Genomic DNA, 27,491 nt, shown 5'->3' with positions numbered 1-27,491 from the left:
TGTACACACTAAAATAAATAGGACCCCCCCAAAATGCACATGTATTAGTGTACTTAGTAAAGAGTAAGTCTATGACAAAAAGAATCAAAACAGCGGTTTTAATTATTTCATGAAAACTCTTTACAATTGTTATAGCACTGTATTTTCAGGATGAGCTGGTACGATGGATTGGTTCAGAACACGGCTATAAGAGTCAAGCTGAGTTTAAGTCCTGGCTCTGCCACTTATTAGTAGAGTGACCTTATGCCAGTTACTTCATTCATCATACCTCATAGGGTTATGGGGGGATTTAATGATGCACTTTAATCACTTCATAATTGCCTGGCTCATAACGAACATTCAACAAATGTTAGTTATTTGAAGAACGTTAGAAACAGCCTAGGTGGGGAGATACACATATAAACAAATAAATTACAATATCACATGAAAGTAGCAGAAATAGAGTAAGTGTAAGGTACAGTGATGGTACAAAGTGAGAAAGTCTCACTATGTCTGGAGAAGCCAATGAAGACTTTCTGAATGAAATCATGACTGAAAAAGATTTTGAAAGACGAATAGATGGTTTTCAGGCTGATTAGGAGAGTGAAGAGCATAAAATGTCACAGCATACTTGGAGAGTTATGAGCAGTTTGCCTTTTTTTTTTAGTGATTAGAGAAGCTATTGCAGCAGGGAGGAGTCAGCCAGAACACGATCTTGAATGCCAATTTAAGAATCTGGTTGCATCTCATCCTGTATGTGGTGGAGCGATTGAGCGCCAGCAAGGAGAGAGACAAATTACAAAGATGAACTGGGTCACCCTGGAGAAGACGGATTGAAGCCAGGATGAAGTCAGATGAGGGGAGACCTCTCAGGAGGCTTGTTAGGTGAAATCAGGTAAAGGATGGTGATATTCTCTACCTGGGTTATGGAAACGGAAAGACGAGAATAACTTCAAGAGCCTTTTAGGAGAATCCAAATAACTGTATATGAAGGAGAATGAGTCTAGCATGCCTGTCAGACTGGATGTTTGGGTATCTAGGTGGATGCTAGTACCCCTTGATAAATAGAAAAATATGTTTATATTGGGAAAATGATGAGTTTAGGGGGGTAGTGTTCATGTAGAGGTATCCAGCTGGAGGTGTCCAGTAGGAGGAAGGATATATGAGCCTAGAGCTCAGTATCGGAGAGTCTGATGGGGAGCTATATATACGGCAGTTGAAGTCACAAAAGTAACTAAGATCAGCCTGGAAAAGCATATAGTGTGAGAAGAGAACCAGGTGCAGAACCCTGGGAAATAGCAACATTTAAGGGTCTATAGAAAAATATCTTAAATAATAGTCATGAAAGTAGGAAGAGGATCAGGAGCAAGAAATATCAAGAAACTAAGGAAAGCGTTTCAAGAATGAGGTATCATCAAGAGTGTTATATGCAGCAGTGATGTCAAGGAAGATGAAGGCTAAGGAATGCTCCATGGATTTAGCTAGTTTTAGTGGTGAGACCAAACTAGATCACTATAGTTCAAAGAGTGAACGGAGGTTAAAAATGTGGTAGTATCCAATGCAGCCTACTTTTTCGGAAAGTCATGGACAGGAAGAGAAAGAAAAATAGAATGAAAGCTAGAAGGAGATACTGGTTCAAAGGAGGGTTTTTTTGATTTTGTTTTTTGTATGAGGCAAAGGAGAGACTTCACAGTATTCATATACTGAAGGGGAAAAGGCTGGAAGAGAGGGAGAGGCTGAAGATACAGGAGCGTAATACTCAAGGTCCAATCAGGAGACAGAAATCACATGTTATTTGACCATAGAAAATTTAATAGAAAGAATTGTTAAACATGCATAAAGCTGTTTATCAGGTAATTTAAAAGGTGAGGAGAGGACATAAAGGCATATGAAAGTAGCAATTGTAGGGCTCTTAGAGCTGGGGGACCAAGGGCGGCAGGTAAGAGATCCAGTTTGAAAAGTGTGAGGGGAGTTCAGGAGAGGGAGAGATTTTTTGCTAAAGTCAATTGGAGTATTTTATGAAATGGCCTTTGAGCTGGGCTTACTTAAGTAGAAATGAAAGAATATTCCAGGAGTTGCATGTGACTTGGCAAATAGGAGGTGCTTAATAAATATTTGTTGAATAGATGAAATAATGAAGGAACAGAGTGAGCCAAAATACATAAAAGTATGGAAAATTTGGGAGGGACAGTAAGTTTGGCTGGGGTTTGGGTGGTGGGATAGTGACGGGAAATAAGGCTATGATAAATAAATGAAAAGCAATAGGATATATTGGAGTATTTGAAGAAGCCATTTGGTTTAAAACTAATTTGGCCTGACCTTGTTTTTCCAAAGTGGCCTCATATGGCCTATTGAGCATGATTGTACATCTACTTTAAATATTTACTATGTCCCAAAGACGAGAATGATGCCCTTAAAGATAGGGATGTAACTTCCCCCCATACCGGCATTTCTTTAAGGATAAGTATCTCTTCCTGGGAACTAAGGATTAATTACCAGCCTGCTGTGCTCGCCTTGTGATCACTGACCTGCTGATCACTGATCTGCTGTGCCAGCTAAGCATCTCGTGACAATTGTAAAAGGGACATTCCTATCATATGTGATGTATGTTCTTTGTTTCAATACGATATATAACCACTCAGTACACCCCACTTTTTTGGTGCCCTTCCAGGCTAGTGCTCAGATCTGGCTCACAATAAACTCACCCCAATTTTTATTTATAGATTGATTATGGATTATTTGTGCCGACAGCTGCACAGGTAAAATAGGGATGGGCAGACAGCTTTGAACACCAGGATAAAGAGTTTAGACTTTATTTTAGGAAGCCACTGAAGTTTGATTAGGGGAGTGACATGACTAGAGCAATAACTTCTGGAAGGTTGATTTGTCTGCGGTATGCAGAAAGAACTGGAAGGAGAGAGAAACTGAAGTTATCAGTTAGAAGGCCAAAAATGATGAGCTGGATTGGGGTGACAGTAACGATTTAAGAGAGGGAATAGATCGGGAACGAAATGTAGAGAGCCAACTGAGTTAACTGCTGATTGGAGTTGGGGGGCGGTAGATGAAGGGAAACTGAGGCTCTAGGCAACTGGGCGGAGTGGCAGAAAGAGGAAAGAAAGGAGGCAGTGGAGGAGGTTTTGAAGGGACATGATAAGCTCTGCAGAGAAAGACTGGTCACCCTAGTGCGTGGAAAGCCGGCAGTGCAGGTCTACAGTTTAGCAGAGTTTTCATTTCAAAGCGGCGATCTGGAAGTCATCTGCTCAGAGACCCCGGCGGAGGCCTGGCATAGGTAGAAGGCAATAGCATCTCAGAGGATGTGAATCAATAGTCAGTAGAAGCTGAGGCTGCGCTGCCTGCTGATTTTCAGTTTTCACCTGGGCTGGCCCGCCACAGCTAGGAAGAGGAGGATTCCCACTGTCTATCCCACCCCAAAGCACAGGACTCAGGGAACCGAGGACGCACAGGGCTCTGCCCGGACTGACCGCCGTCCCCGACAGGACAATGGGCGCCTGGGGCAGCCGAGCGCGTACTTCCCCCGCGGAGGCGCGCGTTCCCGCTGCGCGCGCGCGCGCGCCCCGGTGTCGCCTAGCAACCAGGGACAACAGTGAAGCGGGAGGCGCGCGCAGGCAGCGGCGGGTGCAGTTCGCGAGGTCTGAGGAGCCGCTGCTCGGAGGATCTCCCGGCAGGTAAAGGCAGGCGGGCGGCTTCACGGCTACCCCCGCTGTTTGGAGAGGCCAGGGCAGAGGCCCCAGCAAAACCTGGGGAAGGAGAGAGTGCCCGGCGGGTGGGGACATCTGGCGCAGCTGAGCGAAACCTTGTGAGCGGTTGTCGTTACCTGCCCTAAACCCGCAGTGGTTTCATAACATCCCGGCCTCCTCGCGTTCAACAGGGTACAAAACTGAGGCCCCAAGTGGGGATCTGAGGGTCTAAGATTCTGTTACTTGACTGGGAGCATCTCAAGAAGTGGGTTCCCACTTGCTCCAGCTCTCCTCCTCCCCTTTAAGTCTTCTCAAAATAAATCTTCCCGTTAGAAAATATTTAAGATCTCATGGCTGAAAGTTCACGAAGGAGAAATACAAATGATCGATAACCTCATGAAAAAAATGTGGCTCCTCTCCAATAACCAAGAAGATGCAAATATCAAGCAGACTTGTTTTCAGACCCGATTCCGTGAAGTTCATACCTTTTCAGCCAGTTATTTTACTGCTAGGGATTTATCCTAAAGAAACGGATGTGGGTGAAAATTTTTTGTCTAAGGATGTTCATTGCTGCCTTGTCGATAATGCCAGAAAATTGGAAACAAATGCTCAACAATAGGGGACTGGCTAGATAAACAGTGGATTTTAAATACTGTTTTAAAAGACATGATATGCTGATCCATTGGAGACGATTGGAGCAATAGAGGGAAACTGAGATTTCATGAACTTGTCCATTAATTTAAGAATTTCGTAGGAAACTGGTCCTGGAAGGGAAGTTGAGAATAGGGGATAAAAATCCATATAGGATGGTAAAATCACTATAGAAAACACATAAAAAAGGAACTATATTGAAATAGTGAGGATCTCCCTGAGCTTACTTCTGGGTGATTTTTTTTTTCCATGTGCCCTTCTTTATTTTCCAAATTCTCTGTAATGAAATGTATTACCTGTGTAAGTGGACAGTGGACACAGAACTGTACACTTAAAAATGGTTAGACGGTACATTTTAGGTTATGTATATTTTAGCACAATAAAAAAAATCAATAGGCAGGTGGTAAAATAGTCAAGGAAAATAGGCTTAGTTTGCTTCAAAAAGTCAAAGCGATTTATTTTCTTAATTTGACATCTCTGTAGCCTTAAAGGGAAACAAATCTTTAAAGAATAAAATAATATACGGTAATTTAGTTCTGTCAGGTTGATTTTAAGTGAAATGCGGAATTGACAAAGTTTAAAACAACCCTTATCATCTCTGAGGCTCATTGCCCCTGGCCTATGTCAGCTGTATACTTTCTCCCTCATTAACTGTTATACCCAATATGGTAATAAAAACTCAAACTCAATGCTGTCTTTCACAGTATCGTGTAGGACCAGCTCCATCACTGTTATCCCGTATGTTTAGGCTATTCTAGCCTCTGTACTCTTCAATATGCACTTGCTAAAAATCACTATGCTGAAACAGGAAAAATAAGTTCCTGAGTGAAAATCAGATGATTTAAAGTAACTTTATGCAGGTGTAATTTAATTGCTTCTTGAACATTATTCATAAGGAATTCTTGTGTAAATCAAAGGCTACTATATCTTGGAACTGGTTATAAAGAACTATGAAATCTCTTTTTCTTAGAGATTAATTGTAGGATGGATTTTCATTTGTCCAAGATAGTTTCCGTGTGTCTGCCTGAAACCTTATAGGCACAAGGTCTAGCACCTATGAAAGATGTTTGAGATTTGAAAAAAAAATTGGCTCTAAAATATGAAAAGAAAACTGAAAAATTAATATTGTGTTTTTTACTAATACTAAAATTACATTTGAAAACAATTTCCCCATTTTGCAAGAAGAATTTCCACGTGTATAAAATGATGCTGAGTAATTTCAAATGCAAAATTTCAAAACTTTTTATGGTGAAAATTATATTTAATGGGGGATGTGGGCACATTTTAGTGTTTTAAATAGAGGATACAGTGTGAGATAGTGCATCACAGAGTAAGCTTGCCCAGGCCCTCAAAGATCTTAAAATTGATGTGATCTGAAATTAGGGACCTGGAACGGATGTCTTTCAGAAGTCCCTATGAGTTTCTATGAACATGTGGCTTTTTAGCTTATGTGATAAATTCTGGTTAGTGTCTCTAATCTTAGGAGTTGCTTTTGTTCCTTGACAAGCCATCTGAACTATCCCTGACATTGTAGCTTCTCTCCAATGATTTTCTGCTTCCCGGAGTTTCTCTTGAGACAATAATTTCCTTGAGACTAGAATATACTGAATGAGATTGCCCTGGTGCCCAACATAACCCCACAAACTCTCACTGGAGAAAACATGAAAGATTTCTAGGATTATTCTAACAGTCGCCTACATCTTGGAAAGTTCTCTGCACCCAGGTGGAGTTACTCCCCTGTGGTATATCAACTATATATGCTATTCCTTTGACTTGTTTCTGCACAGTCATGGGCATATGAGGGCAGGTAGAGAAGAGTCTTGCAAGGAGCAACCCCAATTTCCCCAGAATACGTCTCTTTAGATTCTCAATTACATTTTTATTGAGCTATGGATATTACAGAAAACTTTTTTGTTATCTGGGAAAATGACACAAATGTTAATTTGGAGTTGGTAGATCTTGGATACTATTCACAAAATCATTACTCCCCGGAAAAACAGATTATCGAATGCCTACTATGTACCAGTCACTGATCTAAGTCCTTGGGATAGATTAGTGCAAGAAAGCAGACAAAAATCCCTATCTTTGTGGCAAAACATTCTTGCAGATCTCAAAAGTAACTTGGATTTAGTCTCCCAAGCCCTACATAAGTAAGCTATAAGCATAATAAACTATTTCTTGTTATGTAAGTAAAAGTTATGTCACTAATATATTCTCTGTTCCAAACTGGAAGCCAGGACTAATGCTCGACAATCTTATCAATAAGTTCCTTTCAAATTTTTGAGTTTGAAATAGGGCTATAGGTACCATAATTGTACAGGTGCAATAATTTCTACATGTCTTGCATAGTCTTTTTTTAGGTAAAATTTAAAGGAGGAAATAAACCTCCTCCTAAAGACATAGGTAACCGAGAGATTTGTGCATATGTGATGTACAAATGACACTTTAACCATTCATTGCATCTTTTTCCAGAATGGGTAAAAAGATAAAGAAGGAAGCAGAACCTCCTCCTAAGGATGTGGTAAGTTTCTGATTTGAATACTAGTAGCACATTAACAACCAGTTTTAAAAATAAATTGTTCCAACAGTTTGGCATGTACCAGTATACACATGAGTACATGGTGGCAGAAGTCCAAAGTCTGACTAATGATAAGATTAGCCAGATAAATCTAACGTTATGTAAACAAACATTTACAACATTGTCATTACATAATTAGCACAATTAGAGAGTAATTATTAGCTTTCCAGTATGTGGATGGCATGTTTATAAGCCTAGTTAATGAATAAATAGTTTTGGTTGGTTCTTTTAAATACTTCACATTGACATTTGCCGGTCTGTCACTGATGTTAATTATCCAAGTAAATTTTCAAAAATTACTGGAAGTTATGCTACAGCTATTGGATATGTATATAAGGTTGTCTGAAGATGACTGTTTGGACATCAGAAGTCCTGTATTTTCCAATTCTATGGGGAGAGAAGTCTGGGTTCATCACTTTTTTCTATTCCAAATGCTTAAGTAATGCGTTTCCCACAACACAAGGCCCTGTCTCTCTCTCTCTCTTTTTTTTTTTTTTAAATTCCAAACAAAAGCTTTTATTTTCATAACCCATAATTTACACCCAAACTTTTCAAAAACACAGTTGCCTTTATTTTATGAATATATCCAGAATCTTATACAGCCTCTGCTTTATTTCCTCTATGTTGGAGACTATCAATTTGTCATTGGTGTCATATTTAGACGCAAGGCACTGTGCGGGGACATGCAGGTGATTCAAAGAGGACTAAAAGATAACTCAAGATATCAAGAATACTATTATCAAATAGAGCTGCTAAAATATATTTTCAAATAATTATCATTCAAGAAAATAATGCACCTGATTCCATAAGTTTGACTGAGATCAAATAAAGTATTACGACTTTTTTGTAGAAGGGAAACATCTAATCTAAAACCTATCAGCTCGTGATTAAATAAAAACTATAAAATATATTATGTTTAGAAGTCTTAGCTCTGCAATTAAATGTTTGAAACCCTGACCCCTGAATCTACCAGCTGTTTGATCTTGTCCAAGCTACTTCATTCCTCTGGCCTTCGTGTCCTAATCTTTGAAATGTGATCAATAATTGAGGGGTCTGCGATAGCATAAGCGAAGCACATGGCAAGTGTTTTACACAGAGCACGTGATCGATAAATGTTAACATCAGCGCTTTGTCCACATCACTTCTAGTCTCAACGACTTCCTCATTCCGGCCTGCATTTCCTAACTCACAAGCACCAGCCTACAATGTCTGTTATTCCCCTTCTTGTCCCCTTCTAACTGAGGCATGCCCTTCCAGACCTAGTGAAAATTTGCCTCTTTTAAGAAGCTTTTGTTCTTTTTTTTTTTTTTTTAATTTTTTGTTTATTGCAGTAACATTGGTTTATGACATTGTAAAAATTTCAGGTGTACATCATTGTACTTCTATTTCTGCATAGATTACATCATGTTCACCACCAAAATACTAATTACAACCCATCACCACACACATGTACCGAATTATCCCTTTCACCCTCCTCCCTCCCCCCTTCCCCTCTGGTGACCACCAATCCAATCTCTGTCCCTATGTGTTTGTTTATTGTTGTTATTATCTACTACTTATTGAAGGAAATCATACGGTATTTGACCTTCTCCCTCTGACTTATTTCACTTTGCATTATACCCTCGATGTCCATCCATGTTGTCACAAATGGCTGGATTTCATCCTTTCTTATGGCTGAGTAGTATTCCATTGTGTATATATACCACAGCTTCTTTATCCATTCGTCCCTTGATGGGCACTTAGGTTGCTTCCAAGTCTTGGCTATTGTGAATAACGCTGCAATGAACACAGGGGTGCATGTACCTTTAGAAATTGGTGTTTTCAAGTTCTTTGGATAAATACCCAACAGTGGAATAGCTGGATCATATGGTAGTTCTATCCTTGCTTTTTTGAGGAATCTCCATATTGTTTTCCATAGTGGCTGCACCAGTTTGCACTCCCACCAGCAGTGTATGAGAGTTCCCTTCTCTCCACATCCTCTCCAACACATGTTGTTTCCTGTCTTGTTAATTATAGACATTCTGACGGGCGTGAGGTGATATCTCATTGTAGTTTTGATTTGCATTTCCCTGATAGTTAGTGTTTTTGAACATCTTTTCATGTGTCTGTTGGCCATCTGTATATCTTCTTTGGAGAAATGTCTGTTCAGGTCTTTTGCCCATTTTTTAATTGGGTTGGTAGTTTTTTTGTTGTTGAGATGCATGAGTTCTTTATATATTTTGGAGATTAAGCCCTTATCAGAAGTGTGGTTTGCAAATATCTTCTCCCAATTGTTAGGTTGTCTTTTCGTTTTGTTGATGGTTTCCTTTGCTGTGCAGAAGCTTTTTAGTTTGATGTAGTCCCATTTGTTTATTTTTTCTGTTGTTTCTCTTGTCCGGTCAGACGTGGTGTTTGAAAAGATGTTGCTAAGACCAATGTCGAAGAGTGTACTGCCTATGTTTTCTTCTAGAAGTTTCACAGTTTCAGGTCTTACATTCAAGTCTTTAATCCATTTGGAGTTAATTTTTGTGTATGGTGTAAGGTAAGGGTCTACTTTCATTTTTTTGCATATGGCTATCCTGTTTTCCCAACACCATTTGTTGAAGAGACTTTCTTTACCCCATTGTATGTTCTTGGCTCCTTTGTCAAAGATTAGCTGTCCATAGATGTGTGGGTAGGCCCTGTCTCTCTCTTAAAAGCAGGGTTTTATCTTCTCTCGTTAAAGTTTATGAATTACTAAAAGATTTTATTAAAAATAGAAAATGACGTTGGGCAATTTTCAGTTTAGAAACTTTAAAAATAAAATTTTTTTTTTTGCTGAGGAAGATTTGCCCTGAGCTAATATCTGTGCCAATCTTCCTCTATTTTGTACGTGGGTCACTGCCACAGCATGGCCACTGATGAGTGGTGTAGGTCCGCACCCGGGAACTGAACCTGGGCCGCCAAAGCGGAGTGTGCTGAACTTAACCACTAGTCCACAGGACCGGCCCCTAGAAACTTATTTTGAAAAAGACGCTTGGTGTGATTTTCTTCAAATAAAATGTGAATGGAAAAAAATGAGTGTGGTTGACAGACTCACTCAAACAGAATTTTACAGTTTGAAGGAATCTGAGCTAGGTGCAAGGATCTCCCCGAGAACATTGGAGCATTGTGGTTATGAATGTGAACTTCGTCCCAGTTCTGCCTGTCACAAACTGTTGTTATTTTGGAGAAGTTGCCAAATTTGGCCAAGTTATTTCAGTTTTTCTCTATCTCTTAAGTGGGAATTGCAATGTCCAACTCATTTCAGCTGTTGAGTGAATTAAAATGAAGTTAAGCACATAAAGTTCTCAGTGCCTGGCACATAGTTAATACTCAGTAATTAAGATCTATTGTCATGGGAATCTTTTAGACTCTGCCACACACACACACACACACACACACACACACACACCTGTGTAACTACTTATATCTGACCCTTTAATACTGCTGGGAACAAAGACTACAGAAGCACCTGTCTGCCCAGCTGTAGGAAAGCTTTACAGAGGTGGTCATTGTGGTCTCCTGATGTAGTTTCATCCGTCTGGCTGCTCCCTTTTGGACATACTTCTAAAATGTTCCAAATTCTCTTAGTTTTTCCTTGCATCCTAGGTTTGCACTACCCCTCTTTATGCTGCCAAATAGCATCATTGACACCTTATTACTAGAAAGTGGACACGTGAACATAGTACTTGACAGCAAACACTTTCTGATTAAAATTGGAATCAAGGAACTATTAAACAATACATATATTTGTCTAATACACTTTCTATAATTTCATAATGTCTTGCTGGTATTCTCCTCTGTCCTCCAATCCTTGGGGAACACAATCAAGGGCTTGAGAAACTATTCCAATCCTAGTGTTAACAGAAATCGAGCTCTTGTTTCCTCAGTTCACTACAGCCTTGGGGGCAGCCAAAGGCATGTGTAACAATTACCAATGGTCCCTGACTACTGCGTTGACTGAGGGTCCTTCTATCCTCCCCCTGCCCTGACTTTATGTTAATAAAGCTGATAGACTAGTATTGAAATATCTAACCACTTTTCTATGTCGTAAATTCGAATACTTCAAAACAGTATACCACAATTTAAAGTATCTGAGCGTGGAGTTTGTCCCAAGGTGTACCTCTTCAAAGTCTATGAAAGGTTTGTTGTGCAAATTATAAGTGAAAACCAGATTTAAAAGATGGATATATAACTGCTTAAGAAAATAAACTTTTCTATGTCAACTAATGACAATTTGCTTCTTATACATTTCCTAAAAACATTGTTTCCAAAGATTTTAATTTTTGTCTTTCACCTACTGGTTAAAATGGATAATAGGGATAGAAAGCAGAGTTTTTGGTGATATGGTTAAAACAAAAAGCTCCCTTTGCTTTTCTTAATATTGTCATTATTACAAAGTACATTAATATGTGAATATATGGTTTATTGAGCTCTATTCCTTCTCATAAAAGAGAACACTAGCTAAAGAGATGCCTAGATGTGGGGAAGATATGGCTTGAATGATCAATACAACTATATTCTGTGTCTCCAAATCATTTCTATGTCTGGCTGAAAGGTTGTTTGTGATGCTTTAATAAAAGGCAAACTTCCCGTGGAATGATTGCATAGAAGAAGTATTTACAGAAGCGACCTTAGTAGGCACTATTTAGTATAAGGCAAGATATTTAATGAATAAGAGTATAGGCTCCAGAGTTACATACTGCCAGAGTCTGATCCTTACTCCACCATCCACCATCTATGACCTGGGGCAAATTTCCTAACGTCTGCCTAGCCCGGTGGGGGTGTAATGGTACCAGTTCATAGGATATCCACTTCATATCCACTCCCAGCGATGAGGCAAGGTTAGATAAATATAAGATGCTTAGAACAGTGCCTGGCACTAGATAAGAACTTAGTAAATGTTGTTATTATGGATGATATAGTTGAGGGTGCTGTTCATCATTCTACAAAACTGTAAAAGTTTGTATGAACTGTGAAAGGAGGCAGGGATATCAGCTGTGGAAGACCAGCTGGCCACTCAAGTTCCCGGAGGCCCGTTGTGTGGCTGTCATGATTCATGGTCAGGTCTTGGAGTTTATGAGCATGGAAATTTTATTCTCTTAATATTTCAGAGGCGACTGAGCTTCAGTGGATAAATCTACAGTATCTAAACTCACACGAGATTATGACCTGGCTCCAGAATCTCAATAAGTATCAAGTTAACTAAACATTTATGTTATTGGGTCAATACCTTCTCTCCCTAGTTAAGTGCTTTTGGAGGGCTAAGCTTGGTGAGTGTTGGGTCAGAGCAACGGGCAACAGCAGAATCTGCTCCCTCACCTGGGCAACCAGACCCAGTTCCTCGGAAGAGTAGGATGTCTCCGAGGGCTTGTTTTTCCCAGACCCTCTTCAACCTCAGAACTCAACCTTTAACTCTTTGTCGTACACTGCCAAAACTGCCATAAACTTTCTTTAGAAATGAAGTATCATAGGAACTTATTTTCCCTTCTTTCTCCCTCATCACAGATAAACAAAACATCATAAATTAATAAAAAATATAGTATAAATTCATAAATAACATATATATACAAAACTGTATAAATAATTACCAGCTTGCTTACCTTGCTCTAGAAGTTTACTTTGATTCAGATTATAAAGAAAGCTAGAGGCCATTTTAGTTGCTTTCAATTTGAACCTTTACACTTTTTAGTGGATTTTAATTGATGTCTAGATATTCTTTATGAAAAGTTTATACTAGAATGGTACAGTCTACCTCCTTCTCTTTATCAGTCTCTCTCTTCCTGTGTAATTGGCTCCTCATGATCTGGGACCACTGATGTGGTCAACACATTCCAAAAGAAGTAAAAAAAGTCTTTTATTTGTATTTATCGATACCATAAAAATCATTCAATTGTCATGATTTACCTATTTTCACTGAGTTTAACTTGATAATTTTGTATTCTTTTAGACCTGTGCTTCTAATACAGTAACCACCAGCCACATATGGTTATTTAAATTTAAATTTATAATAATTAAAATTATATTAATTAAAATTAACAATTAAAAAATAAGATAAAAAGTTCAGTTCTTCACTTGCATTAGTTATACTTTAAGTGCTTAAGAGCCACATGTGTCCTGTGACTGCTGTATTGGACAACGCAGAATCAGAACATCTCTATCATTGAAGTTCTATTGGACAGTACTATTCCTGACAGTCTTATTTCCTTAACAGAGATATAAAAATATTTCTATAAGTCTATCGCGTCTCTAATTAACTGAGCTTAGAATTCAGAGCTTAGCCAAACTGCTTCCCCTTTCTTTCATTCTTTTTGTAAATAATTTTGGTTCATCATTTATTTTGTACAGAGCGTGAAATTATAATTTCACAATCAGCTTGCTGGTGACTGACTGTGAGTTCCTCACGGGAAGGCAGATGGGATATGTAATTACAGCACAGTATTATTTATTTAGTCATGTGCCATTCTGTTATAGCTATCATTTTATTCTCAGTGCCTTTTTTAATAAAAAATTACTATAATGCTGTAGGCTCTGTGGGAGAAACAAATGTCATGCCAAGTTTCTCCACTCTCTGCCAAGCACTGGTATTTCTCCTCCTTTGACAGCTCTTTAGATTGTAATTCTCACAGTCTCAATCTTCCCTTTAAGCTTCTTGTACCCCATATCACCTTTTTCTTGATGATGACTGGAAGATGTGGTAAAATACTGAAGTGTTTTCTAAACTATTGAAGAGGGATTAAGAGGTAATAACTATAGTTTTTGTTTAAATGTGTTTTCATGGGGGCCAGCCTGGTGGCGTAGTGGTTAAGTTCATGCGCTCCGCTTTGGCGGCTCAGGGTTCACAGGTTTGGATCCCGGGCGTGGACCTATACACTGCTCATCAAGCCATGCTGTGGAAGGCGTCCCACATATAAAATAGAGGAAGATGGGCACAGATGTTAGCCCAGGGCCAATCTTCCTCAGCAAAAAGAGGAGGATTGGCCACAGATGTTAGCTCAGAGCTAATCTTCCTCACAAAAAAAGAAAAGTATTTTCATGTACTCTGCTTCTTTGAGAATTGTAGTCATTCTGTGGAGATCATGACATATCCATGTTTCAATATAGGAAATTTATTCATATGGTTATAAAATCAGCTTTAAGAATATAAAATGTCAGAGGGCTCTGAAGTGGAAGTTCTAAAATTGGAAGGGAAATTTTGTTCTAAATGGGGGTTGCTGGAGAAGGTAACCAGCCAGAATGCTGGGAAAACTGTCTTATGTGGTAAAGATAATCTAAGGGTTTGGTGGGGAGTCAGGAGGCCTTATGAGAGTAGGATGGTAACTGTGGACCCTCTCCCCACAAAAAAGCATGCACGCACGCACGCACACACACACACACAGAAAGCCTAAGGATTTTCAATATCTAAACTACCATGAATAAAAAGCAAGAGAAAATTTATCCAGAGAGATAGAGTCCTGACAATTTAAAAAGGCATAAGCTTCTGTAGTTTCAAGTATTGTTTTATTATTATTATTATTATTTTTAACATCAACTTTTTTTTTTTGAGGAAGATTGGCCCTGAGCTAACATCTGTTGCCAATCTTCCTCATTTTCTTTTTTCTCCCCAAAGCCCCCAGTACATAGTTGTATATCCTAGTTATAGGTCCTTCTAGTTCCTCTATGTGGGACACTGCCACAGCATGGCTTGATGAGCAGTGAGTAGGTCCATGCCCAGGATATGAACCCGTGAACCCTGGGGGCCACCAAAGCAGAGTGTGTGAACTTAACTGCTGCACCACCAGGGTGGCCCCTGTTTTATTATTTTAATTTTCTAGAAATGAAATAAAACTATCAAGAAGTGGTAGGTGACGTGGTGATCACTGATGATGGCCTTAGTGAGAACTATTTTGGTGAGTTGATGAGGATGAGAGTCACACTGGGGATGTTCAGCAGGAAGTGAGAGTGAAAAAATGGAAAAAAGTAAATAATTCATAAGATTTTTGACTGTGAAAGGGAAGGAGAGATAGGTTGGCACATGGAGGATGATTAATATCTGGGGAAAGTTTGTTTTTGTTTTAAAATAAGAGTTTTGAGAAATCAGAGTTCACGGAGGCTAAGGTGGCTGGAATTTTCAGGGCAGAGTGCGAGAGTGGAGGGGAGTGCATAGACAAATAGCTCTAGAAATCTGGTGAATGGGGTCTTTGATTCTTTGACTTCTAAGCTGCACAGGGTAAAACTCCATACGACAAAGAACAGGCATGATCAAATATTAGGGAGTTGTCAGCTGAATAAATTTTAGAGTTCACACAAGTCTGGGAGACATTCTAATTTTGAACATAAAGAATGGAGAGACCTTAATGAACACCCAGGGCATTAAGTAGAGGCCCCAGAAGGGTCATATATTAGCAGTAGTATGGCTAAACCAGCTCTAGAGTAAAGGCTTCCCTAAACCTGCCCTAATAAAGCTTTAAAACAGGCCTTAGATAGATCAGGCTGATCTATAAGTAAGGCAACTGCCTAGCAGAACTAAATTCAACATCCTTCAAGAGAAGACCCCTTACCTAAAGAATCCAGACACTCAACAACATAATTTTCACAATGTCCAGTATCCAATCAAAGATTATTATATAAGCAAAGGAAAATGTGACCTATAACCAGAAGAAATATCAGTTGATAAGCCAATAGGGGAGATAAAATTGGATACTAAAAAATTCAGTTATCCAAAAGAAGACAGGAAAAAAGTAACAGGGAACAAATGGGAAAAAGAGATAACAAATAGCAAGATGGTCCATTAAAACCCAACCATATCAATGACTATATTAAATGTAAGTCGTTTAATACCCCAATTAAAAGTGAGAGATTGTCATACTGAATAAAAAAGCAAGACCCAACTATAAGCTGTGTATAAGAAATCTCCTTTAAATATAAAGATATAGATAGGTTAAAAGTAAAAGTATGGAAAAATATATACCATGCAAACCCTAATGATAAGGAAGCTGGAGTGCCTGTGTTAATACTGGACAAAGTATATTACAGGACAAGCAATATTACCAGAGAAAAAGATATACATATCATAATAATTGAAAAGATTCATTTTTAAGAGGAAAAACAGTCCTAAATGTTGTTCACCTAAAAACACAAGTTTAAAATACATGAAGAGAAAAAAGATATTATTTGCCATAGCATCAAAAACAATGAAATATGCAGAGATAAGTCTAACGAAATAAATGTAAGGCCTATATGCTGAAAACTATAAAACATTGCTGAGATAAATTAAGAAAGATCTAAACAAGTGAAGAGGTATACTGTGTTGGATACAGATACATTGCTGGTGGGAATGCAAGACATTAAAACTACTTTGGGAAAAACTTTTATTTTCTGGTAAAGGTAAACATACACTTGCCAGACAAGCCAGCAATTCCACTCCTAGGTATTTACTCAAGAGAAATGGAAACATAGATCTACAAGAAGACTTGTATGAAAATGCTCATTGCAGCTTTATTCATAATGACCCCAAACTGAAACAACACAAAGGTCCATCAACAAATTGAATGGATAGACAAATTATTCATACATCTCATATATTCATACAATGAGATACTACTCAGCAGTAAAAAGGAATGAACGACTGATACATGGAACAATATGGATGAATCTCATAAGCATTCTGCCAAATGAAAAGAGCCATACATAAAGAGTACCTATGTGATAATTTCATTAATATGAAATTCTAAAACGGTCAAAATTAATCTACAGTGAAAGAAAGCCAGGTCGGTGGTTGCCTTGATTGGATATGGGAAGGGGAATCAACTGCATAGAGGCGAGAAAGAATGTTTTGGGGTAATGGAAAGTGCCACATATTGTTTGGACTGGTTGATTTTATGGTCATATATATTTCTCAAAACTCATCAAACGTACACTTAAAATAGGTGCATTGTATTGAATCTAAATTGGCCCTCTGTAAAGTGGATTCAAAAGAGGTATATGGGAATAATTCAATTAATAGGAAGAAGTTACTACACCTGAGAAAGAAGGGATGATTAATACTATGAGGTAACTGAGAATCTATAGGTTTTATGAGAATAGGGGACTTGATTATCTTGTTTAATGTGCTGTTCTTAGTGTCTGCGACTTATTAGGGGTCGAGTATAAATGTTTATTGAGTGAATGAATTGATTAACATGAATGGGTTAAAAATCCAAAACACACATTAGATAATGGGCTTGGATAGTAGAAGAAACAGTTTGTCTAATGTAACAGAAGAAAATGTGCAGATATGGTAGATTTGAGTCCCTTCTGAAATTGTTGATCATGAATTTATAGGAACCCTAATTTTTCCTGTAGTTTAACATTCTCTAAGAATGCTTGGATGCTTGATGCAAATGCAAAGAAAGCAAATACTAGTGTTTGTTCATGGTTTGGGTTTTCTAAAACTGATTTAATGAAACGACAGAAGGACAAGGAGGTTTAGGGTTTGTCAGGAGTGTTATTAAAATAATAGATCGTAAAATCTAAGCAGGGTAAGAAGTAAAGTGAAGGAATGAGAAAGCTGATGAAGTGAAACTAGAGGGAATAAATGGACTGGGGGTCCCAATGAAGTTGAAGAATAGCTATAGTGGGAGTAGCTGAACAATGAAGCTGTATCTTTAACCACTTGTTGGTTGGCTACCATGATTTTCCATGTGCAAGTATTAAATTGGTTTTTCTCCTGTTAATCTGGTTTTGTGTCAATGTTGTTATTAATCCAGCCATAAAAATTCAAGAGGAGTAGAATTCTCCCTCCCTGACAGTTTACATCCAAGAGAAATGAAGGCATATATCCACAAAAAGACATGTACAAGAATACTCCTTGCAGCTTTATTCATGATAGCCTCAAACTAAAAGAAAAGAACCCAAACTAGTATATTCATGCAACAGAATACTATATAGCCATAAAAGTATGACTTAGTAATACAAAAATGTGAATGAATCTCAAAGACATTGTGCTGAGCTAAAGAAGGCAGATGTGAGAGTTCATGTTGTATGATTCCATTTATATGAAGTTCAAGAACAGGAAAAACTAATTGATCATTTTAAAATTTGTATAATGACTATCTTTCTGGAGTTTTGGAGGAGAAAGGAATGTGAAGGAAATATTCACCGGTGATGGAAATCTTCTATATCTTGGTCAGAGAGATCTGAATTCATATTCTGGATGATCAAGTGGAAGAAATATCTATCGATACACAAAAAAACAGAGTAGGTTTTGCTTTTTAACCCAATCTGACAATCTTAGTTAATGAGATTTATTTACCCTATTGATGTTTATTTTGGTCATTGATATATTTGATTTTATTCCTGTCATTTTATTTTAAGTTTTTGGTTTTTCTTTGCTACATTTTCATGTTGTATTTGTTTTATATTTTCTTTCCTTTTTCTGAATTGAGCCACTTTGCTTTGGTACCCTTTCCTTTTGGTAATTTGGAACTCTACTACTTATCTGTAGCCTGTTAAAAACACATATTTAAACCTGTTTTTCCTGTTGATGTAAAAAATAAGTAATAACTAGGCAACAATCTTGTTTTCTTTACCAAAAGTTTCTTTTACCTGAGTTTTGTTGAAAAAAAATCTAGAATTTTAATTCCAAGTCATTATTAACATTTTTCTTGTAGTGTGTCATTGTTACTTCAGGAATCTTTTCTTAAGAATTACATTACGATTCACAGCATCTTATCAATCAGTTTGACTATATATTTTACTGTGCTTGTTGATCCACCACTGTTGTTTTTATATTTTGTCCTCCCCAATTTTGGCTGGAGTATTTTCCAAGTAATTTGTTTGAGTATATAGTTGTTGAGTTTGTGAATGCCTGAACATATCTTTTTCACTTATGAATGATAACTTAGCCAAATATAAATTTCTAGGGTCACAATCCTTTTACCTCTGAACTTTGTTGACTATCTTAGTAGAGAGTTGAGTGAAGGGAGGGTCATTGGGTCATTTGCTGAGGCCTTGTCTTTCCTTATTATTCAAAATTATTTCTGCTTCCTATTATGTATTTTCTATTTAGTCAAGCTCCTCTTTTATCCACCATAAAGGCAACGTTCATTCCCATTTTAAGCCTGCCTAGTGCGATTTTTCCCATTTGAGTATCCTTCCTCCTTATCTCAACCTTTTATTCGTTCTTCAAATCATATCTAACATTTTACCACCTCCATGGACCTTTCTCCATTTACCTCAGTTCAAATTAATTTCCCCTTCCTCATCCCCACATTTATTGTCTCTGTCATGTTTTTGTATTTCATAGAATTCTAGAGTTTTATATCTGGAAGAGATCTAAGAGGTATAATCCAACTCCCTGATTTTTCAAATTAAAAAAATGTGGTCAGTGAGCCACATGTGTAATCTGATGACCCCAAGTCCTCTGGCAATCTGGGGCTGCCCTTTAATACCTAAGTAAGATGGTTCTCATGCTTCAGTCCTCAAATACTTTCAGAAGTTCTCCCTTAAAATTTCTGTGGATTTCTGCGTCCTTATGCTCTCCTGATCAGGGTTGCAGCCAGCAGTCTAGCCATTGCTCTGGGCTCTGCTAGAGGCCATCTTTTCTCACTGGTTCATGTCACTGGAAACTCACAAATACCACAAGCCTGGTGCATATGGCAGACTGTTACTGAAGATTTTCCCCCAAAAAAGAGTCTAAGAGGCTTGAGAACAAACAACATGACTTTCTTAACTCTTACAGTTCCTAGTATAGAGTTAGACATACACAGACAACAGCTTTAATTTGGTTGTTCGATATTGCTGTCTTAAAATCCAACAGCCATTTCCCCTTTAAGGGGAATGTTTATCCCAGCCGTGCCCTTTCAGGTCATTGCTTTCTGCCATCTTCTCTGTCTTCTTCACTCTTCCATCCTCACACAATTATGTTTCGTTATTCAGAATAATCTGTCTCTACATCCTATGCCTAAAACTGAACTCCTTTGTTGTATCCCAAAACACAGTAAGATGTTCATTTAGGAAGGGCCAACACAAAGAGCCAGCTAAAGCTTTGAAATTCAAATTTTTTTTTAGCATAAGCAGAACTTCCTCTGCCACCAGTCTAAATGGAAGAAAAATAGTGTAATAATTTGTTTTCTCCTTGACCGAAGAAAGCCCATAGGTGTCATGAGTTTGTTATTGTTCATTTTAGCTACACATGAATTCTCAAGATCTCGTGGCAGGATATAGGTCTTCCTAGAGTTATATATATTTTCTTTATACTAAATTACTATTTCCCCTGTTCCAGATTTTATCCAATTTTACATTTTGTTATATGCTGTTTTCTATTGTTTTTTAGTTGTTTCACATATGTAATTCCTCCTTTCCCAGAAATAGTGTAGTGATTAGAAAGCAGGTTCTGATTATGGATACTGTCAGGAACTCTATTATATCCAGGTACTCAAGAACTCTTATGTATTGACTAAGAATTATTCTAATATATGTTATTTAGTCAGCATCTATTATGTGCCACACAATGTGCTAAGTGCTTTACATGTATGATCTCTAATCCTCTCCTGATCCTTTGAGATAGGTATTATTATACCCATTATACAGAAAAGGAAACTGAAACTCTAGCAGCTTAAGTAACTTGTTTGATCCCACATGGCTAAATTAAGAGACTAGATTTGTCAGATTTCAAAACACTTTGCTTTTCCCACCATCCTCCAGGAATTCCAAAGCTGCCAATGTTGACAATGGTCTCTCTATCAGTGATATTTTTTAAATAAAAACTTTACAATGCACTTAGTGGGCAGTGACCACATCTTTTTTGTAAGGTTACATTCTCTTTAAGTTTCCAGACACTATTTATTTTTTATGTGCTTCAAATCTCGTATGTGAACCTGATATTTTTCTCTCTGCGTTTCAGTTTGATCCATTAACAATTGAAAGCAAAAAAGCAGCAACTGTGGTGTTAATGCTTAATTCTCCAGAAGAAGACATTTTGGCTAAAGCATGTGAAGCCATTTATAGATTTGCTTTAAAAGGTTTGGATTTTTTCAGTTTATCTTTCTATTTCATTAGTTTCTTAAAATATTTCCTACATAATGGGCACTCTTCTCCCTAGTCTTGAACTTACTTCCTGTCGGATGCATTCTTTCAGACAACCAGAATATCATTTAATGCATTACCTGTAAGTAATGCATCTCCCTAAGTGCCTAACCTAATCCTAAGGAGTAATTCAGTCACTGGGTAGAATAGTCATTTTGAAGGTTTTATTGACGTTTAAAAAATTGTAAATGTCACAGGAGCTGAAAGAACTTCCAAAGGTCAAAGCTGGAACAATTTGAGCAACAAAATAAATAAAGTAGTATTGGATTATAACCCAAAGTAGAAAATAAATATCTATGAGCCTATACTGATACAAATAAATGATTGAATAAGTAAATAAATGGGAGAGAAAAGACAAATCCCCTATGTGGAAGAATTCCAAATAATTTACGTAGCTACTCTGCCCTCAAGGAGGCAGAATATAACTTCCCACTCTTAGATGCAGGCTGTGCATAGTGACTTCTTTCCAAAGAGTACAAAATGGAAACAGGGGAAAAAAGACTAGGTCTATATTGGAGAAACCTGACAAACACCACCTCAGCTAGGTGATCAAAATCAATGTCAACAGTGATAAGTCATGTTGATATGTGACCTTGACATGATATAATGAAAATGGTATTTACTTCTGTTATTTTTCCCAAAAACCTATAACCCCTAAATCAGGCAAATTCCAAGTCAGGGATATTCTACAAATGCCTAGCCAGTACTCTTCTAAACTGTCACAGCCGTCAAAAGCAAGGAAAGTCTGAGAAACTCTCACAGCCAAGAGGAACTAAGGACTCATGATGACTAAATGTTGTGGGGGAACCTGGATAGGATCCCTGAACAGAGAGAGAGAGTTAGGCTAAAAGTAAGGAAATCTGAATAAACTATGGACTTTAATTAATGATAATGTATCAATATTGGTTCATTAATTGTAACAATGTACCTACTAATGTAAAATGTTAATAACATGGGAAACTGGATGTGGGATATGTGGGAACTCTCTGCACTATCTTTGCAATTTTTCTGTCAAACTAAAACTGTGGTAAAAAATAAAGTTTATTAAAACATTGTAAATGTTACAAATTAGAACCTATTGAAAGGCTTATTCATAGAGGATTTACAAACATAAAAGATGGTTATAATTTAGTTCATTTCAAATGGTGATAAAATTAGACTTACACGGCATAACATTTTAATTGCAATATTTGAAGAGTTCAGTATAACTTGGTATTTTTAACAAAACCTTTTAAACTAAGATAGGAGCAGTTTTATTTTAAAGAATGATACCTTAAACATTGTTTTGGGACTTGAATGATAGAACAACAAATCATTCAGTTAGCAAATGGTAAACCACTTGCCTTACTGTATCACTCTACTGCCTACTGTATCATCATTGGGAACCCAGACAGAAACCAGAGTGGTTCTGGAAGGTATGGTCCATGAGTAGATTGTGGAGAATTCTGTGTCAAATTTCAGGGAAACACTGGATCATGCACCTATGGCAGCATGAGTCTCATTCAGCCTTATAGAGTCATCATCTGTCATGGCTTTTTATATGACAAGAAATAGGTAGGCATGTATTTTATGTGAAATCAATTGAGAAATTATTGTAAGTCTGGTGTTTTATACTAGTAGTATTTTCTGAAATATTTTTTTAGGATAAATGATGGAGATTTGCCTTCTGGCCAAGACAGAGTAAGGGGCCAGGTTTATCCTCCTGACTGAAACAACTAAGAAAATAGAAAAATATATGAAATAACAGTTGGCAAAACACTGAATATCAGGCAATGAAGAACAGTGACCATTGAGAGACAGGAAACAAAGGAAGAAGCCCTATGATTGTCCCAGCTTATTGATTTCAGAGAGTTTCCAGGCCATAGCACAGGAAGTGCCTGGTGGACTCTCTGAGTTGAGAAGACAGATCTGAGAGTCCAGAGAGACAAAGGCAGCAAGAGTTTTCAGGACAGAGTAACAGGAAAAAGTTGTACAGAGAGAGAACTCAGGAGATCTGTAAAGGGTCTCACTTCAGTGATCTGAGTACTGATCAGCATGTACATGTGTGGGAACTATGTGAAGTCAGACCATTTACAAACAGAATTAGAGATAACAGTGCCTGGTGCTCACACAGGGCCAGAAGTAGTGCCTGTTCCCATCAGTCACACTGAAAAACCTCAAGATTCATGGAGAATCATGTAGGATACACAGACGGGTCTTGCCTCAATACTTAGAAATAATTAGCCCTAGATTGAGCCTTGTTCTAGTATTACCTAGGAAATATTTAAAAAGCAAGTCTGGAAAGGATCAAACTGTTTCCAGAGAACTTAACTGTGTCCCAGAACAAATTTCAAAAATACAAATATATCCATTGTCCAACTAGGTAAAATTCATAATGTCTGGCATCCAATAAAAAATTGCCAGGCATGAAAAGAAGCAGGAAAATACAACTCATAATGAGGATATAAATCAATCAGTAAATGCAAACTGACCCAATGTATGTGTAACTAGAGTCTCTGAAAAAATGAGAGAGGGACAGAAAAAGTATTTAAAGAAATAATGACCAAAAATTCCCCCAATTTGATGAAAACTCTAAGCCTCCAATTCAAGAAGCTCATCAAAACTCAAGCATAATGAATATGAAGAAAACTATACCAAGGGACGTCGTAATCAAATTACTTGAAAAGAGTAATAAAGAGAAAAATCCTAAAAGCAGCTAGAGAAAAAAACATGCTACATTCAGAGGAACAAAGATAAAGATGACAATAGACTCATCATCACAAATGATACAAGCAAGAAGTCAGTGGAGCAACATCTTTAAAGTACTGAAAGAAAAAAACTTTCAACCTAGAATTCTATATGCAGCAAAAATATCTTTCAGAAACATAAGAGAAATAAAGTCTTTTTCAGACATTCACAAGCTGAAGTAGTTCATTGCAGGCAGACCCACACTACTAATTATGGTAAAGTAGCTCCTTCAAGCAGAAGGAAAATAATGCCAGATGGAAATATGGATCTACACAAAAGAATAAAGGTAGAACACGAGAAACAGTAACATATAAGATTTCTTTCTTATTATTTAAATCACTTAGAAGGCAATTGGTTATGTTAAACAAAAATGATAATCGTATATTGTGCAGTCTGAAACGTATGTAAAAGAAAGATATATGACAACAACAGAACAAAGGTAAAAAGCGGAAAAATGGAAGTATGCTATTGTAACATTCTTGTTCTATACGTGAAGTGGTATAATACCACTTGAAAGTAGACTGTGGTAAGTTAATGTATATTACAGACCCTAATATAACCACTAAAATAACAAAACAAAGAGAAATATCAAATAAGCCAACAAAGGAAATCAAATTGAAACATAAAAATATATTCAACTCATACAAAGAAGGCAGAAATGAAAAAAAGGAAAACAAAGAATAATGAGACACATCAAAAACAAATAACAAGATGGTAGATTTAAACCTAACTGTATCAATAATCATATTAAATAAGTGGTGTGAGTACCTCAATTTAACAGGGAGAGAGTGTTATATTGGATAAAAAGCAAGATCCAATTATGTGCTGCCTTTAAGAAATGCACTTATAGTATAATGACACAAATAACTTGAAAGTAAAAGAATGAAAAAAACGATATCCTATGCTAGCACTGATCAAAAGAAAGCTAGAGTGGCTATATTAATATCAGAACAATAGAGAAAAGAGTAGTATCAGAGGTAAAGAAGGTCATTTTATAATAATAATAAAGGGGTTAATTAATCAAGAGGCTCTGAAAAATCCTTAACAGTTACATACTTAATGTCAGACTTTCAAAATCCATGAAGCTAGAAATGCAAGGAAAAATAGATATCCACAATTATAGTCGAGGATTTTGATACCCTTCTCTCAATAAATGAGAGAATAAATAGATGGTAAATCTGTAAGGATATAAAGGATTTGAACAGCAATATAAATGAATTTAACCTAATTGATATTTGTGGAACACTCCAACAACAGCAGAGTATACATTCTTTTCAAGTGCATACAGGGCGTTTATCACAATAGACCCTATTCTGGGCCATAAAACAAGCCTTAATAAATTTTTAAAAGTTCCAGTCATACAAAATATATGTCATATCACAATAGAATTAAACTAAAATTCAATAACAAAAAACTCTGGACAAGCCTGAAATAGCTAGAAAGTAAATAACACACTTCTAAATAACTTCTGAGTGAGAGAAGAAATCAAAAAAGAAAAATCCAAATTGAAAATGAAAACACAGCATATAAAAATTTGTAGGATGCCACTAAAAGAGTATTTAGAGAGAAATTTATTGCACTAAATGCCTCTTAGAAAACAAAAAGTTCTCAAATGAATGACCTCTGCTTCCAGTTTAAGAAACTCGAAAAGAAGAGCAAATTAAACCTAGTTATTAGTAATAAGGATATAATATACATCAGAGCAGAAATCAATGAAATAGAAAAATAATGCACAAAAGCAATGAAAAGAAAAGCTGGCTTTTTTTGAGAAGATCAATAAGAAAGATAAATATCTAGCCAAACTGATAAATAAAAAGAGAGAGAGAAAAATTACCAATATCAGAGATGAGAGACAGAACATCACTATGGATCCTACAGATATTAAAAGGATAATATGAATATTATGAATAGTTTAATGCCAATAAATTCTACAGTTTAGATGAAGTGGGCCAATTGATTTTAAGACACAAATTCCCAGGGACCGGTCCGGTGCCCAGGGGTTGAGTTCGTGCATTCCGCTTTAGCCACCCGGGGTCCGTAGGTTCAGATCCTGGGCGTGGACCTACTCATCAAGCCATGCTGAGGCAGCATCCCATATAGAAGAGCTACAACTCTACAACTATGCTACACAACTATGTACTGGGGCTTTGGGGAAAAAAAGGAAAAAAGAGGAAGTTTGGCAACAGAAGTTAGTGCAGGGCCAATCTCCTCAAAAAAGAAAAAAAAAAGGAAGGCATCTTGATCTTACTTCACTCTTAAAAAAAAAAAAAAAAAAAGAGACACAAACTCCCAAAACTCACTAAAGAAAAAGTAGCCTGAATAGCCCTATATTTATTACAGAAATTGAAATTTGTAGTTAAAAACCTTCTCACAAAGAAAACTCCAGGTCAGATATTTTCACTGCTGAATTTTACCAAACACTTAAGGAAAAAATAATACCAATTATACACAAATTCTTTCAGAAAATTGAAAAAGATGGAATACTTCCCTCTTCATTCTATGAAGCCACCATTACCCTGATACCCAAAATTGACAAAGATATTACAAGAAAAGAAATCTACAGGCCAATGTGCCTCATGAACATAGATGTAAAAGTTCTAGACAAAATATTAGCAAATTGAATTCAACAATATATAAAAAAACTAACAGATCATGACCAAATGAGATTTATCCCCAGATTTCAATGTTGCTTTAACATTTGAAAATCAATCAAGGTGTTTTACTGTGTGTGGTAGGGAGAATAATAACCCCCAAATGTCTGCATCCTAATCCCTGGAAGTTGTGAATATGTTATGTTACATGGCAAAGGGGAATTAAAGTTGCAGACATAATTAAGGTTGCTAATCAGCTGAATTTGAGGTGAAGAAATTATCTTGGATTATCTAGGTGGGGCCAACACAATCACAAGGGTCCTTATAGGTAGAAGAAGGAGATAGGAGAGTCAGAGTTGGAGAAAAAACATGACAGTGGAAGCAGAAATTGGAGTAGTGTGATTGCTGGCTCTGAAGATAGAAGAGGCTCATTGAGCCAAGGAATGTCCATTGCAAAAAAAAAGGAAATGGATTCTCTCCTACAGCTTCAAGAAGGAATATGGCCCTGCCAACACTGTTGAATTTAGCCTTTTGAGACCTACTACTACTTCTGACTTCCAGGCCACAGATAACAAATTTGTGGTTTAAGCCACTAAGTTTGTGGTAATTTGTTACAGCAGCAATAGGAAAGAAATAGATCATATTTTTTAAAAGTAAAACCATATGATCATCTCAATAAATGCAAAAAAAATGTTTTTATAAAGTCCAAAATCTACTCCTGATAAAATATCTCAGCAACGTAGGAGTAGATACAAACTTCCTCCATTTGATGAAGGGTATCTGTAAAACACCTATGGCTAACTAACATCGTACTTCATGGTGAAAGACTGAATGCTTTCCCTTTAAGAGCAGGAGCAAGAGAAGGATGTCTGCTCTTACCAGTTTCATTCCATATTGTATGGGAGGTTCTAATCAATGCAATCAGTCAAGAAAAAGAAACCAAGACATCCAGATTAGACAAGAAGAAGCAAAACTGTATCTGATTTATAGAAGATGACATGATTTTTATATAGAAAATTCTATTGAATGTACAAAAAACTGCTAATACACGAGCAAAGTTGCAGGATACAAAATCAATCTACAAAACTCAATTGCATTTCTGCATACTAGCAATAAACAATTGGAAATTGACATGAAATATAATACTATTTACAATAGCACCAAAAAGTATGAAATACCTAGGGATAAATCTGACAAAAGATGTGAAAGATCTGTACACTG

The 27,491-nt window shown here is 36.9% G+C and overlaps 1 protein-coding gene across 3 annotated transcripts in view; it reads left to right on the top strand.

Moving 5' to 3' along the window:
* Positions 1-3,583: 3,583 nt before the first annotated feature.
* Positions 3,584-27,491, top strand: part of ARMC3 (armadillo repeat containing 3) — a 100,210-nt gene continuing 76,302 nt past the window's right edge. For 2 of the 3 annotated variants that reach the window (XR_015549342.1, XM_004425299.3), the window contains exons 1-3: positions 3,584-3,665; positions 6,801-6,849; positions 20,771-20,888. Coding sequence is in view for 2 of the 3 variants with exons in the window: in XM_004425299.3 (XP_004425356.3) it covers positions 6,802-6,849; positions 20,771-20,888 (166 nt within the window). In the remaining variant the exon portion in view is untranslated. The remainder of the gene's footprint in view (positions 3,666-6,800; positions 6,850-20,770; positions 20,889-27,491) is intronic. The other variant, XM_087420751.1, reaches the window with a different exon arrangement.

This window comes from Ceratotherium simum, chromosome 32, assembly GCF_057802395.1.
Source record: "Ceratotherium simum simum isolate JZ-2026a chromosome 32, ASM5780239v1, whole genome shotgun sequence".
Taxonomy (NCBI): domain Eukaryota; kingdom Metazoa; phylum Chordata; class Mammalia; order Perissodactyla; family Rhinocerotidae; genus Ceratotherium; species Ceratotherium simum.
This window is presented reverse-complemented; position numbering and strand designations above follow the sequence as displayed.